The 19,419-nt window shown below is 32.8% G+C and overlaps 1 protein-coding gene across 3 annotated transcripts; it reads right to left on the bottom strand.

Annotated features, from left to right (window-relative positions):
- Positions 1–2,583: 2,583 nt before the first annotated feature.
- LOC137807178 (uncharacterized) lies at positions 2,584–17,397 on the bottom strand. Of its 3 annotated transcripts, none has more exons than XM_068607659.1 (19): positions 16,838–17,397; positions 15,670–15,963; positions 15,178–15,366; positions 14,922–15,005; positions 14,341–14,400; positions 12,952–12,996; positions 12,034–12,233; positions 10,655–11,131; positions 10,212–10,338; positions 9,918–10,115; positions 9,688–9,774; positions 7,611–7,673; positions 7,010–7,084; positions 6,866–6,916; positions 6,446–6,523; positions 4,724–4,858; positions 4,282–4,389; positions 3,776–3,841; positions 2,584–2,949 (listed from the first exon to the last, which is right to left on the bottom strand). In XM_068607659.1, the coding sequence occupies exons 2-19, from the start codon at positions 15,955–15,957 to the stop codon at positions 2,881–2,883; spliced, it is 2,400 nt and encodes a 799-aa protein (XP_068463760.1). In that variant the 5' UTR covers positions 15,958–15,963; positions 16,838–17,397; the 3' UTR covers positions 2,584–2,880. The 3 variants fall into 3 exon arrangements, with proteins under 3 accessions (XP_068463760.1, XP_068463759.1, XP_068463761.1); XM_068607658.1 differs by having other exon boundaries at positions 15,670–15,957; XM_068607660.1 differs by lacking the exon at positions 16,838–17,397 and adding an exon at positions 16,471–16,619.
- Positions 17,398–19,419: the final 2,022 nt, after the last annotated feature.

The following is a 19,419-nucleotide window of genomic DNA, read 5'->3' as shown; positions in this document are numbered from 1 at the left end:
TAGTTTTCTTTTTGTCAAAATGAACAAGAAAAAAAAGTAAATCCTAACCCCACTCCAACTAACCAACAAATACATGTGTAAATCATTTATCAGAAAAATACTAACCAAAATTTATTAGGTTGTTGGATGTTTGACTCCATCTACCAACTTGCCAAATGTCAAGCGAAGCTTTTCCATTTTTGTTGTTTATATTTGACAGGTGATAACCAAGTGAATTACTAATTTAAGAGGAGGAGTGAACTGTTGGAAGATTTTAATGTTATATATTGCATTATACCCTTTAGTTTTTTTTTCAAACAAAATAACATTACATAGAACATGTTATTGATCAATATAATCTGTATGAGTATTATCTTTGTTTGTGTTAATTTGTACATTTAAGTCAAATAAAGGGGAGGCTTGGATTTGCAAAAGAAATTGTTAAAATATTTGATAAATGAGAAAAAGTGGCAGTGACACCTGTGCTTCTTGCATTATTTGTTTCACTTTATGAAAACAGAGAGGCTGGGTGAGGTCTATAAGCATGGCATGTACTTGTTTATGATATTTTGCACTGATAGTCATAGTCAATAAGTACAAATGCTTAATCAAGGCTCTACAAAACTACCAAGTTACTTGAAACGGTGACACATTTAAGAAGGAAAAGGTCCCAAGCAGGGACACATCAAATGTTTCCATTAATGTAACAGCCAGAAGGGCAAATCCCGGCATCTTTGCTGTAGCATTCTGGTTTAGAATCAAGCACAACTGAACTGCCACATCTTGGACTTGGACCACCCTCTTGCGTCCACACAAACCACGCTTTCTGAATACTGCTCATGTCCCCACTTCCCATTGCATTTCTATCTGTGCATTGCAAATTCAACATTTTTAAATTCTGCTCATTAAGACCTTCAATTTTAATGTAAAACTTTTATCTTCTTCTCATCTCTTTAAAGTTAGCATAAATCAATAGTAAGCAAATATTCTAGAGTAATGATATTCCCAACTAAGTATTCTGGTTTCAAAAATTTAATGTACGAAAAGTATCAGGTTTTATTACCCCCACCTACTTTTCAAACTAGTTTCCTCTCTTGGATTACCATGATTAGTTAAAGGCGTTACTTACAGATATTTATTATTAAGCTGTCTTGTCAAGGAAATCTATTTAGTGCAGTACATTTTATAAAAATATTTTCAAAAGTTTACTCTGTTTCATTTTGCAAGATTTCATCCAAACCAATAAGATCTTGGTAGAGACTGGTATTAGATTTGGATGACGTGATAAAAAAAAGTAAAATTGATTGAATTAAGTGAAAAAATTTAAACAAATATAAATAAGTAAAAAGTTTACATGTTTATATGATTACAATTTTTTCATAGTATCCAGAGATGCTTAGCACATGTATCATAATTGTTTGGAGTTGCTTCAAACAACAACTTTGTCATAGGAGGTAATCCACGTGGTCATTCAAATTGCTTAAATTTGTTTCTAGTTGCTTGTTGAAACAGCCATTATTTATAAATAAAACACACTGGTTTATCCTCTTTCTTGATGAGTCCTTATGAAGAATAATTGAAATGAAACACCAAAAAAATAAATCAAAACATGATGAATACGAGCATATCAAAATTGGAAAAATCATAAATAGATCAAAACCATGTAACAATCAAATCAAAACAAAAATATATATAGAAATGAAAAATCCAAACAAGAAAACTACTCTGGTGTGAAAGTTTGGTGTGAAAATTTAAATAAAAATAACTCCACTAAGGTGTGAAAGTTTGAGAAGATTTGGTGGATTGGATAGCGAGAAAGAAAAGGAGAGAAAGTGGATTGGAAAAAAAAGGAAGAAAGGAAGAGCTTAAAAAATGACTATTGGAGAAAATTAATGTTACAAATGGGTTGTTGGAATATGATAGTACAAAATGATTTCTACTTTACATATTCTCTGCATCTTCTTATGTTTTGTAGTGTGCTATGGATTTGAATCAACTTAATTATCAATATTATTACAATTTATTACAAAATTAATCATCTTCTACCGATAAAAATTCTGAATTGATAAAATTTCCATCATATAATGCAGAACCCATTTTGTCTATATTCCAAAGCGAAGATAGTATCAAACTTGATGGAAGAGGTCAAAATTTATCTATAAACACCTCTTTTAATATTATCACTGCCAAAAAACATAATAGTAATTGAATAATGATTGAATGAATTGAAAAAGTTAATTATTAGAGTTGATTAAAATGATCAGTAATTAATACAATGTTAGAAAACAAACAAAGAAACATACAAGCAATGAATATTTGTTCCAAGAGTACAGTCAAATGTAATATGTTACTTTTGAAGTCCTTTCAATATTAAGCAACTTAAAGATGACAATGGTTTCATTCCATCCCCAAAATAAACTCAAATTATGTCAAGAAAACTATCTCTGTCATCTAAAATCCACATCAATTCATCATCGCAAACGGAAATCTAGTGATCCAAACACACTTAACTCAACCATATTTAGCCAAAGGGCGATAAGATAATAAATTGCTACCTCTGCTATCAAGCTTTTTGCTATAATGCAAAACATTGGTTGCAATAGATTAAAATTTAAAATGAGATCAAACATATAGTATTGGTGTATGACCAAAAATAAACATTACATCACAGAGTAAATCCCCTGTAACCCTTTTAGCTTAAATACAAGAATCAAATTAATATTTACAAGTACCGCAGACGCATAAATAAAGCCTAAGGAAAAGGGCACAGGTACCGTTGTGGGGCCAGGGGCAAGGGAGAAAATTTAACTCAACATAGAAAAATTATACAACACTGAACTTGCGTTCAACCTTGAAGGGAAACAATAATATAATATTACCAAAATATTCTGCATGGCAGCTCTATTCCTTTTGTAAGAAAGAGAGAACAAGATCTGTATGTACAGAAAAAAGCTGTGTATCCACGAAAAGCTGTTTAGCACAAGGCAACAAAGGGGAGAAAATACAAAAACTGAATTAGTAGTCTGAATATAGTATCAAATACAAAAATGTTTATCTACTAAATAACGCAACTATGAGCAAAAAGATTATGCATATATTCATTTGGCTTTTAAAAGAATTGCTTCTCATTAAGCATATTAACTAGTGTTCTCACACGTATTTATGGTTTGTTGCATCAAATAACAAAAAAATAAGGTTTTGTTATTTGCTAGGGACTAGCACAAACCAATTCCCTAAGTAAAAACTGATTGCGCTAGAGATTCTAACCAAATGGTCCTTAGATTTCTACTCAAGGTTTTGAAACTTGCCAATGCAGCATGATTCTGAAGCACTAGAAAAATTGAAAAGAAATATCAGCTAGCAAGCAGGATCAACAGTTGAAAATCAAGTCAGATCCTGTCTGCAATACAACCACTCCCAAGCGTCTGCAACACTGTAGCTGATTAGGGAGGCCTAGCTAGTCCCTTAGATTGATTATTTCAGTTAAACTCACTTAACATATTCTACTTGTTCTTTGCTGAAAGTTAGTGTCTTCTCAACTTAAACCAGACAAATTTTAGCAAAATATCACGTAGACAGTGCAATAGTTGTGATCCAACAAAACAATAATCTGAATGTTTGATTTGAATAATATTTACATACTAAGTGCAAATTTTGGAGTAACGTTCAACGATAAGAAATCAGAGAGAATTTGCAAGTCAGTTCTGATCATTTTGAACTTCTACTAGCAAATTTGACTAAATTTTGCATACATAGTTAGCATAAGGTATGATTGTAAGCTCAAGAAGAAACAAACCTTCATAAAATGCCGATCCCGGTAAGGGAACGAGTCAATGAAACTCTCCTTCAGAAGCAATGATACCTGAAGATACAAACCATCGTTTCAGATCTTCCTAATATTTACTAAAATATGCAATTTTAAAAGAAGGCCAGTGTTTAAATTTCAGTAAAAAAAAATTATATTCTAGGACTTGGGTCATTCATACCAACAACAAAGACTATTATGAGCAAATTAAGGTAGCCATTGGAAACAGTTTCACTAAAAACTGACTATGCTTTCTTAGATCAAAGGAAGAATTATAAGTAAGAATTAACTTAAAAGTTAAAAATTAACCATTTCTTAACAGGAATTAACCACGTAATATATATTTGACCCCTTTTTAAGGCATAAAAGTAAGACCAAGTCCAGGTTGGTTCTAAATTAAAATTCTCAATCAAATCCTTATTTTCAGAGAGATTAAAACAATTAAAATAAATATCAAAATGAATAACTTAATTTGTTGGTGAGACTAAAATACAGACCTTATCGTCATTGGATTGTACATTAGTGATCGTGTGAGAACGGATGTTATAGCAAAGAGAATCTAAGTAAGATCTTAACACCGAAAGGAACCCCTTTGCAGCTTCAATCTGGAGGGAAATTAACACACATGAGAACAGATTAAAATGTTGAGACAGTTTGACATTGCCTAGAGTGACATGTGGAAAAAACCGAAAAATTAGAAATATCTGAGGATGCATAACTAATGCTGAACTGTTAAAAACCTGGATAAATTGTTTATTGCAAAATATTAAGTTGCTTTGACAAAGTACATCTAACCATGACTAATGTCTGTAATAATCATTAATCTAATCATGATACCAAAGGTGATCAAAAGTGGAGAATGAGAAAGGTGGAGAGCAATAAAGAGGAAATCAAGAACAGTAATAATGGATAAAGGTGATTTCATTAAAATGGGCACACCTGCACTTCCGTGCATTCATATACTGGCCTTCTCCTACCCAAGTAACTTTCTCCTACAAGAGTTGAATGATAAGGACGTAAAGAAGAGACTAGCTCTTTCTGTCTTGGCAGTTGTGGTAATGTTGGTGACTTCACCTATTCCAACATAATAGCAGTGTGATAAGAAACCATGTACTGATGTTATCAGATAACCACATGAAAAACAAATAATCGTGCTGTACATGATATAAATGGCTAGCTAGTAGTCTCACAATCATGGAAATAAAATAAAAAATAAAAAAGCAATGAGAAGAACTCTTTCTGTTATCTTCAAACCTGTGACAAATCCTTGGGAGCTTGGGATATAAAATCTGCAATATATCTAATACTTTACCTAAGCAATCCTAAGATTTGACTGTATGTAGCCTCCAATTTTTTAATTCTTTTTCTCCCATTACATGTTCAGCATATGAAGTATCATTTCACTATATCAAACTTGCAAATTAAATCATGAACTTACTAAAATTGAATATTGCCGCAACCAAATCTCATCAACCTAAACGGCACACTACACGGTCTAAGAAAACACAAACTTAAACTCCAAAGATATAAACACAACTTGAATAACGAGTCTTTTATGACCAACAACAGCAATCTAGCCTTCTTCCACTAGGTGGCCTTGCTTACTGGAACAAACAACACAATGATTTACCATACATCATGTCTATTAGAGATCCTTCATCAATAAGAGAAATAGTCAAATTATAATATATAAGTGGGAAGCAATTATCATTTACAAGCCGGTTTTCTGGATTGAGTAAGTCCTAAACTCACATTTTAAGAGAAATAGTCAAATTATAATATATAAGTGGGGAGCAATTCTCACTTACAAGCCAGTTTTCTAGGATTGAGTAAGTCCTAAACTTACATTTTAAGATAGTATCAGAGTCTACCATCACAACTATGGTTGGGTCTATCATGTCACTTGCTATCGAACAGCTACTAGACCACTTATAAAATATCTAGTTTCACACTCAAGATGCCTAGTTCTAAGCATAAGGAGGTGCGTTTAAGATTTCACATCAACTAGAGATATAATAAAATGATGAAATATAAGTGAGGAGTAAGTTTACCTTATAAGTCAATTTTGTGTGTTGAGTTAGCCCTAAACTCACATTCTAAGAATTTTTTTAAGCATTATTGGCCAGTAAATCCTTCTCAATGATTTTACCTATAGTTTGTCATGATCTCCCTTTGCCTCTAGCAATTAAGCTACCCTCCATTTCACTCTCCTCACTAGAGCCTCTACAAATCCCCTCCACACATGCCCAAACCACCAAAGGTGAGTTCTTGTCCATCTTTTCTACCATAAGTGCTACCATATCATATCTATTCTCTAATCCATTTGTAAAGGGAGAGAAATGAGAGACATTTGATGAATTCCATCTATTTGAATTACACAAAAGAACATATATTAATACTAGGTGTCATAAATACAAGGATAATTACAAGAACATACTGTTCTCTAATTAACATATTCTTTCCTATTTACATGATTACACAAAATGTCAATTTGCTACCAGATTTATAAAACTTGTATTTCACAAACAGAAATAAAAAGTGGCACAAAAGTAACAAACAATATATTTTCCTTCATTTCAAAAAATGACTTCATAAATGTAAGAAAAGATTATGCATACTAGTGTATCACAAATTGTTAAGATAAAAAGGATTTATTTTTACCTGGTTTCTATCGGCATCAACTAGAATAACATTGGTAAACTTTGACTGAACTTCACTGGTCTTGTTCCTGATACCAACCTAGAAATTAATTTTGTTGGCAGTCAGAGACATTACAAATGGTAGTATCAATTGAAAGATTAAAATAAAAAAAGAAAGTTCAACTTCAAACAAAATTTGAAAGTGCACTTGTATGGCAAATCTAATGTTTTCTTCCAATGCATAAAAAGCAATACTAAAGTTTGACCAGCTTCAAAGCAATATATCCAATATCAATATCCAAGTAATAAATTGACATGTGCAAGGGCAAGCACTGAGCCTGTATTTCAATGAAGAAAATAATTCAAACGCAAAAGCAACCTCATGGCCTTGCTTCAAGAGGATAATATTCTTATCAGTTAAAGCAAAGAATTGAATACTCACTACATAAGGGACAGGTGCATCTAAAAAGTCAAGCATGTCATTTGGTAAAACCTGGAAGAGCATGTTCTCGTCAAATACCATACGGTGAAATATACAAAGTAATAACTCATTCACTTTAACATGGTAAAGAGAAAGAAATCAAACTGGCATTAGCAGGCTTTGCCACCGGTAAGGCTGGATTAGGGGAATAACTGATAAAACTGAAGCAGATAGGATTCCCTGATCATGAAAGAAAATTTTAAGAATTACAAATCAAGCCAATAAAACTTCTAATATGCAGTAAGAAAGAATATAAATGAGTTTTTCCGTTACATTTACCAAATTGTCTCCCAAAAGATTAAGTGTGAAGCAAAGATGTGCATATTAATCCAGAGAATTATAGACATGCATATTTAATTGTTAGAATGACTAATCAGTAAAACAGGAGGATAAGAATGCTGTTGCAAGATAATCAAATCAAATACAAGACATTAACATTCAAAATAAAATGCAAAATGAGTAACAACTTATGCATAAGAGCTTGCACGCAAAGACAAGAATGAGAAGAAACCAAAATAAAAATATAATTACTACAGTTCCCAATAGACCAGGGACCTATCAACATGGGAACAGTAATGTCACCAAAGGACCAAACATACCCAACCAATAACTCACCACCTTACAGAAGATAATGGTGATGATAATAAAAGAATAGGATAGATTAATCACTGTCACAAGATCATTACAAACTTTAGTACAGACGTACCAAATTAGAACAGACAACAACTATCTGCTTCTCTAGTAGAACTCCTGCAAAGAACGTTAACACCTGCAGAGTGCAGAAGGGACACAAACAATTAAACCAACTCATAATTGTACAACTCAATAAACAAGCATTATGAAACTATTACACTTTGATCACAACATTAAAACTTTAGGAAAGGCATTATTGTGCCTCTAATTTAGCTTATAGTAGAGATGATCAAGCTAACAATTCATACAAGGTTTTAATCTTAAATATGGAAGCAATAGCTATTGACAAAAAGAGGTAACTCCAAAGATAACATATGCTACCGTTCAAAGGATTAATGTTTTGAAAACAGGTAATGGAGGATGAAACCGTTCTAGTACCATGTGAGTGAAATAGAGAAGAAATATAATGAATTTTGTGTTATGCACACATGGATATTTTTATTTAATGAAGTAAAGATATAATAATAAGGAACAAAATAAATATCTAATAATGGAAAATATTTTATAAGATATTTCCCTATCAAATCATATCATATTTCCCTATTTAATGTAATCAAATCATATCTCTAACACTCCCTCTGAAGCTGGAGCATATGTATTATGAGACAATCTTGTTACAAATGTCAGTAACACAATCTTTTGAGAGAATCATGTCAGCCAGTTTGTTGTTGGACTCGATAAGGTAAATAATGACAAATGATATCTTTAACACTTCCCTCAAGATAGAGGATATATATCATGAGTCAAGCCTGTTACACGTGTTAGAGGGCATGGCAATTGCTATTGAACAAAAACTGCTTGGAGACAGTAATGGTTGCAAGAGAGCAAAAATGCTGAGACGGCATAGTGGCTGCCAGGAAACAAAAACATCGACAGTGGCAGGTAGAGAAAGTTTGGCAATAAACAATACTTGCCAGAAAAACATTGGTGGTAAACACTACTCACCAGAAAACATTGGTCATAAACCGTACTCTCTAGAAAAACTAACGGTAAACATTAGTCGCTGCAAAATCATTGACGATAAACAATACTCGCTGAAAACGTCAGCAGTAAATAGTACTGGCCAGAAAAAGTCGGGGGTAGATTGTAACCCTACCTGGAATAATAAAAGTTCATCGGAAAGTTTTCAATGATGAACAATAATGTACGAGGTGAGAGTGTATTTGACATGAACAGTGGCATCAGGGAAAATAACAGAAACTGAGAAAGATACATAGTTTCAAACCATATGAGCAGTGGGCCCACTGGGAAAACACGAATTTGAATTTCCTTCTCGTTAGGCTCTAAATACCATGTTGAAATTATTAGTGACAAAACATGTCATGGAGGATGGTACCGCTATAGTATCATGTTGAGAAGAGACAAACCGAGAAGGAATATAATGAATATTATACTTATTTATAATGATGAAAAGATACAATAATAAGGAATAAAGTCAATATCTAATAATGGGAAATGTTTGGTAAGGATATCTCCATTGCAAGGGTTATACCCATTATCATAAGTCTATGACCTAGTCTCATAAGACCTCATCATTAAAGTATGTTGATATGACATAAAAATTAAGATTCTAGGTCTTAGATAAGACCCTGTATCATAAGAATAAAACACTATTTTGTTGTCTTGGAAACATCAACAACCAAAAAAAAACAGTTAATGTGGATCTAATAAGACTCTTCCATTGAAGTAAAAGTTGCAAGGAAGTCTTAAAAGAGATGTAGCACAATGAGACCCACAGAAAGTAAATTAAAACCTCAAATAATGGCTATTGCAAAGGAGATAGATGACCCAAGATATTTCTCTATCAAATCATATCATACCTTGCTATTTAATGTAATCAAATCATATCTCTAAGAGTTACTTACAAAAGACATATCCACAATTTCCATAAATGCTGAAATAATGATAACTTCTCCCACTCAAAACCATAATGAATCTACCTGCATATAAGCTCAAGCTTGAAATATCCCACCAAATCTATTGCGGAAAAAAAATAATAATCCATATACTTGGAAATCAAGCATGATGATATTTACAATATATGGAAACAAAATAGATTTCAATGTCTTGGACAAAAGCATAAAACATACATTTTCAAGTCTCAATGTACCGCACAAGCAAGCTACAGCCCATTCAGATAATGCATTTGCCTCTTCCACCACGAGAGCAATATGTGCCTGAGATTAACAAACAACAATGAAGTATTGTATCTACAATAAATGTGACTATGAAACAAAATGCTTCTCATAATTCGAAAACATCAAATTTGAAGTGCAATGGAAGCATACTCTTCCACTAAAAAATTATGATGATAACATACATCAACTAATTCCAGACCAGTACTGTGGGTTTTCAAAACAACTGTTGAGCCAGCAAGACGTAGAAATGACTCAGCTGATCTCTTATATTCCAAGGGATGCAAGTGCTCCAAAGGATGAAATGTAAGTGATGAGCCCCTGGCTGGGTAACTTAAACGGTAATACTGACTTATAATTTGCAGTGGTCCATGGTTATTTTTCTGGGAAATTGATAAATTACCATCAGCTACAAAATATAGTAATGAATGGTGACTGAAAAGGCAAAAACAGATATAGGTGCTTGTCAAGCTACAAACCTTTGCCCATTCAAGAATATCATTTAAGTCATTTAAATCCTCTTGGCCAGAGAAAGATGCTTCTTCTGTCTCATTATCATCAACATCACTCCTAAAATTTCTGTCCTCACAAGGTGATCCTTGAAAACTGCATAAAAGGCAGAAGTCAGAATATCTGATTAAGATGAATAACCAAGAATAAAGGGACAATTATTTCATTGACAGAAATTGTCCAATATAAGATAACTTTGCACAAAAAATCACAAGAACAACATATTCAAAGCAAATACACAAATAAGAAAAGAGCACTCGAATCCCTATGCATGTTTGTCAAGGAGGTTCTACAAAGAAACATATGAACAAAACTGGGATTGTGACGGGCATTTCACTCCAACAGAAGAAAAACCACCAGAATTAAGATAGTATATTTCTTAACAGAACAACTAAGCCCCAGTCACATGAACCTGCAGGAAGATTCAGAGCTTTCATACTGGCAATAGCGCAGGAGGGGCAAAATAGCATTAGGTAAATGTTTGTCTTCCGACTGTTTGTTTGTAGAAAAGGCATCTCCATACTGATCATTATTTTCAGAATTTGTAGGGCCAGAATCTTCTTTGGTTGTTGTACTATCTGTTACAGGATTAGCAAGAAAACCATCATCATAATTGATTCTCTCCTTATATGTCTGCAGCTCCCCATCAACCATTAGGTGCTCTGGTTGACCATCATCCACAATGTTTTCAGGTGTAGACTTTACTGCTCTCAATGGAGAAATTCTTGGATTTCCACCAAGTCTATCTTCTAGTGGTCCATCACTCACCAAAGAACTCTCTGAGTAGCCCTCTGAATTTTCTTCCTTAAAGCTATTACCTTCATCATATTCTAAATTTAGATCTCCAACACTTCTTGTCAACCGCTCTAGCCTTTCTTGTGTGAAGATGCTACAAAGATATTAGCACAATGAAATGAGCAAAAATTAATATTTCTCGTAATGTTAGAAAGTAAACAATTTTAAGTATCATGCATAAATAAGAATACAATGTGTGAGCTCACACTATCAATAATTCAAATATTTCAGCCAAATACAGTTTAATAAACAGCATGTCAATCACATGAAAAAGGAAAAAAATATTTCATTCCAACTTCCACCAATATACTGAACCCTCCAAAAGAGTCAGAAATAATGTCAGGCATCCAAAAACTGATGCTAAAGGGAAGGAGCAAGAAAAACAACAAATAAAGCTCCCGAGTCTATAAGTTGAGTCAACATACACAACCAGATTTTTGCCACAACAAACTACATCGTAGCTCTTGGGAAGATTGTACTTTTTAATTACGACCAACCAATACATTATTTGTTTCACCTAATCTTTGGGTATGAATGAAGCAGACTTTTTTTTGTTTTTTTTTTCCTGCAGCAAACCATTTCAAGATGTGTATGAGTATGTGTGCATGTGTATTTGTGCATATTCTGCCCTAGTTGGCAAGTAAATATGCTGAAACTTTTTTAGATATCTTGTTATAAGAGCATAAACTGCCACCCTGTTTTTATAATGCTACTTTAATGAAATGTAAATATTCCTTTAACGTGTGTTTATCTTCATGTTAATATACTCAGTCGATCACCGTGACAACTCAACTTTGCAAATTATACCATATATGGAAGTACTACAGATTAACACTTGACATTTTTTTACTGTTTTGAAGCAGACAAGGAGTGCAAAAAAACCTTACTGCTTTACTGACCATCCTTCCAAAATTTAATAAATTAAGAGCATAAAGAAATTGCAAATATTTTCTACATCTAGGTTCCTTCTGCAGACTCTTAATTACAGATACCTACCTATTCAATACACCAAAGTGCAATTCAAAAGCTGGAAGCCTTGAAAGAATGCAGTAACATCTCTGAGTGGTTAGTATATGTCGTCTCAAAGACGAGTAAGATGGCTGCTTATCAGAAATCAGAGAAAGCAATCCAGAAGGCTTTTCCACTAGTTCTTCAACTAAGACACAACACCCATAAAGTGTTGAGTTGTCAGCACCCTTCGAAGTTAAAGAAACAAAGTAACATTGTGAGATAACTAATACAATTTCAACATAAAAAATAATCAAGGCATTGTTTGGTATGGTAGATTTGGAAAGAAAACAAAGGAAGTGATTCACATAAAGTACAGTCTAGCTTGATTGACAACAAGTTCCTTCAGGAACTACTTGATCCTAGCCTCCTAGGAATTATCCTAGATTACTTTTTGGCATGCACTTTGGCGTACCTCCTCACTCAAGGTCTTAGACCTCAAATTCACATCAAGAAAAAAAGGCTCTAGTCCAAACATATCAATCATATCATTTCCTTTCTTTCCAAATCCACTCCACTAAACAGTGCATGCATTGTTGTAGACATTTAGTAGTCAGGACTGGCAAAGGTAAAGCTTGTTTTTGCATCATATAATGAGGTGGACATCATAACCATCATTTGAATGAATATCAAAGGGATTAAGTCCAAAACTACTTCTGAAGTATCCAAGCTAAAAAGGCTCCAGCAATATAATACAGTAATAAGGAGAGATCCATCCAGAAAAAAAAAATGGAAATATATGCAAAGAGTACATTCCCTCATGTAGTTTTAGAATATAATGTAAAAAATTTGCATGAATTCAAAATCATCCCTGGAATACTTTTTGTCATGAAAAATGGCAAAAGCTGCCATAATGTCGAAAAGAAGAATATGTAACAAAAGTAACAATAAGATTGCTATAGGTACCTGTAACCTGAATACAAATGACAAATCCCTTTGTTTAAGGTGTTCCTGCAATGTACAAATAGACCTTAGTTACCATTATTTATCGACTTGCATATTCAAGATAAGGCATCAAATAAGTAGGGAATGTTTGTAGGCTTTTGCCCAAGGCATTCTGGCTTCTCCGAGTTATTTTAATTTTTTTCTATTCTATCTGTTATTCATATTGTTTCTACCACAGTAATTCTCTATAAAGTATACATTTCGCTTTAATCCTAGTATAAATACATGATCTATCCGGTTCTACCATATAACCTCGACTTTGTCAAATAAGAAGGTTGACAACACTTTGGAGTAAAGAAAAATTTGCTTGCCATCCGTTCACATGGAAAGTTACAGGACTGCAGAAGACAGCCTTTACTGAACTAAAGCATAAATTACTCAAAACCCTGAATCTGAAACATGTATCAACAAACAAAGGAAATACAAAAAATTCAGAAAAAACTATATTAGGGAAACAATATGATAACTTCATGCAAACATGAAACATCTTCCAGAAAGAAACATTATGCTAGAACAAATGCCCCAAAGTGTCCAAGTTTCCATCACTGTCTATTTATTTACCAGATCAAGGAAAATTGAAGTTGCTTGTACAAGACAACCAGATTAACAAAGATGGGTAAGCCAATTTGGATGGAATGTTACTATTCGAATTTGGTACAGGGCCTTGTCTAAAAGTGAGGGACTGTGTGTATCCGTGGGCTAAGCTTAAGCAGCCTATATTTCCAGAAATGCTTCAATACTTTCAACTCATGGCCATCTTAAGTCTATACCCTTTAAGTTGATTCTACCCACCAGTGTATGCGAGACTTGTTTCCAACACTCCCCCTAAAAGTACAATTGACTTGAGCCAGTGTTAATTTGTCTTTTTCAGCCCTGGCTTTGTAATTCAAGCTTGGACCTCAAAAGGATCATAGGTCTTGCTTTCATTTATTATCAGTTTATGCTAATGTTCCTGAACTTTAGAGGCCTCAGTCTATTTCATTTTTTCCCTCTTTTCTAGGGGGGACATTCTTTTGGTCTCACCCATACTTATTCAGGGACTTCTAATTTTTCTTGGCTAGTAGTCTCTTTGCTTTTGGGGTTTAAATTTTCTCTTGGATATGGGTTTCAAACCATATTAGAATTTGCAGGAAATCTCTTGTTCAAGAGTGAAAGAGTATGTATTGGTGGGTTTACTTATAATGACCTTTTCTCTAAAAATACTCTGACATATTGGTTTCGGTAAATAATTAGTTAATCACTGAAGAACGGAAGGAAGATATAATCAAATATTAATCAAATATTAAATTTCAAAAATAATTTTCATAAATAAATATTTATCAAACCTTTAACATTGCAATAAAAAAATACCTGCCCAAAAAGAATTTCATTCAACTCACTCATGGAAGGGGTTCTCTCAACAGCACCGACCTGAAATTACATCCAACAAAAATTAGAACCAGACTAAAAGCTCCACTGAACTTGTTCACATATATGTAAATAAATAAATGAAAGACAGAAAAATAGATGCCTGACCGTAGATGATTCACTATGCAAAGAATTTAAATACAAGCAATATTGTCACCATTGATCACTTCAATTTTTCAGTTGCTATGCTTTATCAATATATTACACAACCCAATGATGTTCCCATACTCACCCTAGCCCCACCCTACCCATTGCCACTTATGTCTTATGCTAAATTCCCAAGCAAGTAAAAGATGGAATCTCCAATATCATTATCACACCGCAGTCTTGCAGATGGGGCCAGTGCCAATGAAGCTACAACAAGCTCATTGACATCTCTCTTTTTTTCCCTCAATTCCAGGGAAAAAAATTCAGGTCATTTATGTTTTCATCTACCTATAGATTTCCTAATTAATAATAAAGATAATATTTTGATATAGAAAATGAAGGCAGAAAAGATTGAAGTTCATTAAGCATACACCTACCTCTAAGCCTCCCGGGAAGCAGAAAGAAAGAAGGTCTTTACATTTAAGAGGCAGCTGTTTTTCTGGAGGGTAAACAAATAAGACCTGAAAAAATTGAATACTGTTCCTGATCAATATATATTTGAAAACAAAACAAATACTACAGACAGTAAAAAATTAAGTTCTAACTTAAATGGTAATACAATTAGCATTAGTACTTGTACCATTTGGTAATAAGAATAATAATTATAAAATTTCAGTATCTGCTGATCACAACCTGAGGTTCAATGTTGGGTTCTACACAAGATTGACTCTGATAACCAAGTGCACTTCTCAATTTAGCAGAGCCTTCAAACTTCCTATCCACATATCGCCTTTGCAGTGCCTGAACATCACAATTAGGATGAAGTCCGACAATCACCATGCTCTCAAATAGTCGTGAGGGCTCCTTCCAAGTCTTATGGTCCTGAGCTCAGATAAGATGGAGTGTATGAGAAATATCAAGGGACAGTATAGTTCATGAGATATGCCCTAAGGCAAGAAGAAAACATATAGATCCTAAAGGCCGATAATGGCATGCAAAGTGAGGTGCTGAAAGTTTAATAAGCAATGGATGCAAGGGCTGAACTTCCAATGAAGAAGACCATTCTATACCAAGTGTTTCATGATGCTACAATAACAAGCAACTTAATCTTTCTTCGTACTTTATACACGGAGGAAAGAAGGAACACATAAATATGGTACATTGAAGTCAAACATTGTACCATACCATATACTGCAACTGAAAGTTTGCAGCCCATTGACGCTTCAGACTAGTCAGGATTTCAGGATTGTAGTTTGTGTTTTCAACATCAGGAGGGTGTGAAAAGCCTTTTAACATTCGAGCAACTTGATACTGAAGCCTTTGAAGTTGGCTACCACTATGATCATCTTTCGATGACATCGGAGAGTTAACAGCAGCAGCAACGGCCCTAGCCACGTCCTCTTTTGTCTGCATAAAAAATGAAGCACCCCAACTAGGACTAGCTGACCCTTCTTCCTTAGATATTCCAGTCATCTGTGCCTTCATGAACATGACATTCAATGACACAAATAAACAAGAGTTTCATGCAAGCAACATGAAGTCAAATAAAGCATCTTTCAAACCTAGAGCTACATTAAATCTAAATGCATTCTGAATGATGAAAATAGTGGAGCATGATTAGAGCTAAGAACAATTATACTGATAATCAAGCCACCAAAAGCTGAAACTTTTGAGCACCGACTATAATATGCTAACTCACAAGGCATCAGGTAGTAAAAGTAAAACTTCAATGTAACTTGCTATTCATGTCAATTGCTAGTCTTGTTGGATCAACCGATGGAGATTTCGCCACCAGGTGTCATAGGTTGGGACGTTAAGTCAATCAAACACTAAGGGGGGCACACTCACCAAATAAAGCCAACAACTCTTAAAAGGCTTACATAACTGATTAAAATGTGATGTTAGCAACCTATTTTATTGCTAGTAACTATACCAACCAACTAAACATACGAGAGCAAACAAGCAAACAAACAAAGAAGCTTATACCGGGTCCACAACAAATCGTGTCAAGTCCCATTTTTCCCATGTCTCCCATACAAGCAAAAGCTTCCGCAGAACAAAGAAGCCCAAGGAACATCAACACATACTAATGCTATCCAAATACCCATAACTCTCTATTTCAATTTTCATGTTCTGTTCGGCCTATCACACTAACTGAGAAACAAAAAGATTAGATAGTAATCAGGACGCGCCAATTGAACAAGACCAACACAGCCAAAACAATAACAGAAAAGAAAAAAAAAACACCTAATCGAATAAAAGCTCGCCGTACAACTCATTAACACAATCCCCCAACAACAAAAATAGAAGAAAGCAGGAAAAAAAATTGGCAAAGAAGAAAAGGAAAATTGACCTCGAAATAGCAGAGGAAAAGAGGAAGGTGAAAAGTAGAGAATTGGGGCGGCCGTTATCGAAGGTAATAAATTGATGAAGTAGTTGTGGTAGTGATGGGTTGCAGGGAGAAAAAGTATATATTTTTATAAATTATATGGGATTTGGAGGTGATGGGTGGAACATAGAGAAGAAGAAAAAGGGAATAAAAAAATGGGGAAAATTGAGAAATGATAAAAGGGTGGAACGAAGGGACAGACAAGTTGTGAAAGTGATGACAGAGGAAGAAGAGAAGAGGAGAAGGTCAGTTTCTTATTTTGCACGCCTCTGTTTGGTATTAGCCGCTTCTGCTTCTTCTGCTTCTTCTGCTGCTTGTGTTACTGCCACCCTTCACTCTGCAACACTTCCATACAAGATTCTCTTTGGTTCCTAACAACCCCATCTAATCAATGCATCTTCTTCTCTCACCTTTCCTCTTCTAAACGAATATCATAACTTTTTCCATTTTTATCTATGCTTATTTAATACTTTTATTTCTTTTCTCACTCATAAATACTCTATCTTCCCACACCTATTCACCATGTTTTGTAAAGAAAACCTATTCACAAATATATGGAAAAAAAAAAACAAATGGAAAATACTTGCTATTGTTATCATAAGAAATTAATTTCTTTTTACAATAAATAATTTTTAAAAAATTAATATAAAGTACAAATTAGTTTCTAAAGTTTAGAGTTTAATAACAGATTTATCATTATAAATTTATATTGGAAATTACAAATTAATTATAAAATTATCCTATAAAAACATTTACATTACACTTTACACTATGTAGGATATTAAAAACAAAATAATAGACAAAACTTAAATATGGGTGTTATTGGTTTTTTAGTCAAAATTACACAATGAAGCATATTGAAGTAAAATAAAATATAATGCCTATGAAACATAATTTCTTACGAAGTTAACAACTTTTAATATTACAATAGTTATTTTATAACGTCTCATATTACTCTTAAAACGTTATAAATGAATTAAAAATTTAAACAACTTACTATAACTTCTAAACATTCTTGGTAAAATGTTTATTTTATCTTCTGAAGTTACAAAGTAGAGAATAACAGTTCTAAATTAGCTAACAATGATGTTAGAAGTCATTGTAAAAGTAAAAGGCATATCTCAATTGTTTCCGTTAAAATCAACTAAAGTATAACGTTCTCATTAATTGCTTAGGGAAAAAACTGATTTAAGCATGTTTACAAATATATAATCAAGTCAAAAATAATTATTTTAATATAATAAATATTTAGGTTTCATTAATTTTTATTCTAAAAATACCTAATTAGCATTTACTTATAATTTATTAACCTGCAGTTAACTATTATATTTTTTATTGGATTTTATGGGAAAATCGAAACTTTGAAAAAAAAATGGTAAATGTGAACACTTTTTTCAACTTAAGCAATCTTTCCATATAAAAAGTAGCACCAGCATGGTTGTGCGGCAATTGCATCTTGACCAGTATTTCATGTGACAAAAAGTGGACCCAACAACGTGTGATGTGTTTGTTTAAGACTGAAAAAATAGTTTTCTAACTACTTACTTTGAGTAGCTTCTGAAAATAATCAATTTATAAAATAAAAGTGCTTTTTAATAATAATTACCAAACAAAAATCATTTCTGTTTTTTTATAAAATCCCTAAAATTATGCCCCTGTAGAAAAATAGTTTTATGTAAAAAGAACCTTCAACCAATAATATGATGATTGCAACCACAAGCAAAAGGACGACGCCGTTTGTGAAAATGCAGCACTATGAAAGGTGGATAAAATTGATAATGGTGTTTTGTGAAATGAAAAATCTGAGAAAAAAATTCACAAACTTATTCTTATATTTTGATTGAAAGTGGTATTATAGTATTTTATATGGATTTGGACTCTCTAATCAATCTCTTATCCAAAATATGAGACTCAAGTTATATAGAAAAATTGTCATATTATCTCTAACTCAAAATTTTAAAAATCTACAAAATAATAGATTTGTAAAAAAAATTAATTTTATTTTTATTTTTATATAATTTTTAAATTTAAATTTCGGATAACTAAAATTAATCATGATTCTAATATTATTGTTAAATATTTTTAAAAAAAATCAATATTAATAAAGTATCAATCAAATATATCACATATTATAACATCACTTTTAATCCAAACTTTTAAAAGGATAAATTTATGATTTTATTTTCTTATATTTATTACTGTATTTTCTATTAAGACTTTGACTATGAATTCATTACATTTCTTTCTATTGAATGAAAAAACTTTATTTATTTAATCATAATTGTGACACCTAAAAAGCGCTAAAAACAAAAGAGGGAAATTAAAGGTAGTTGCAAATGGGTGGTTAATGTTAGTGAATGCGAAGACTTTGGTTGTTTTCCCCAACCAGACAATGTTACGGTCAAACGTGAGCAAATAAATGTCTCATTTTCTTTCTCTTTATTCAATTTTAGCAAAGGATGTTTCTCACATTCATTATTGTAAATTAACAAGGACCAAAATTATTTTCTTCATTGCAAGCTTGCATTGTTGTTGTAATCTTAATG

Source organism: Phaseolus vulgaris, chromosome 3 (assembly GCF_000499845.2).
Source record: "Phaseolus vulgaris cultivar G19833 chromosome 3, P. vulgaris v2.0, whole genome shotgun sequence".
Lineage (NCBI taxonomy): Eukaryota > Viridiplantae > Streptophyta > Magnoliopsida > Fabales > Fabaceae > Phaseolus > Phaseolus vulgaris.
Note: the sequence above shows the minus strand (reverse complement) of the source record. Positions and strands in the feature narration are given on the sequence as shown.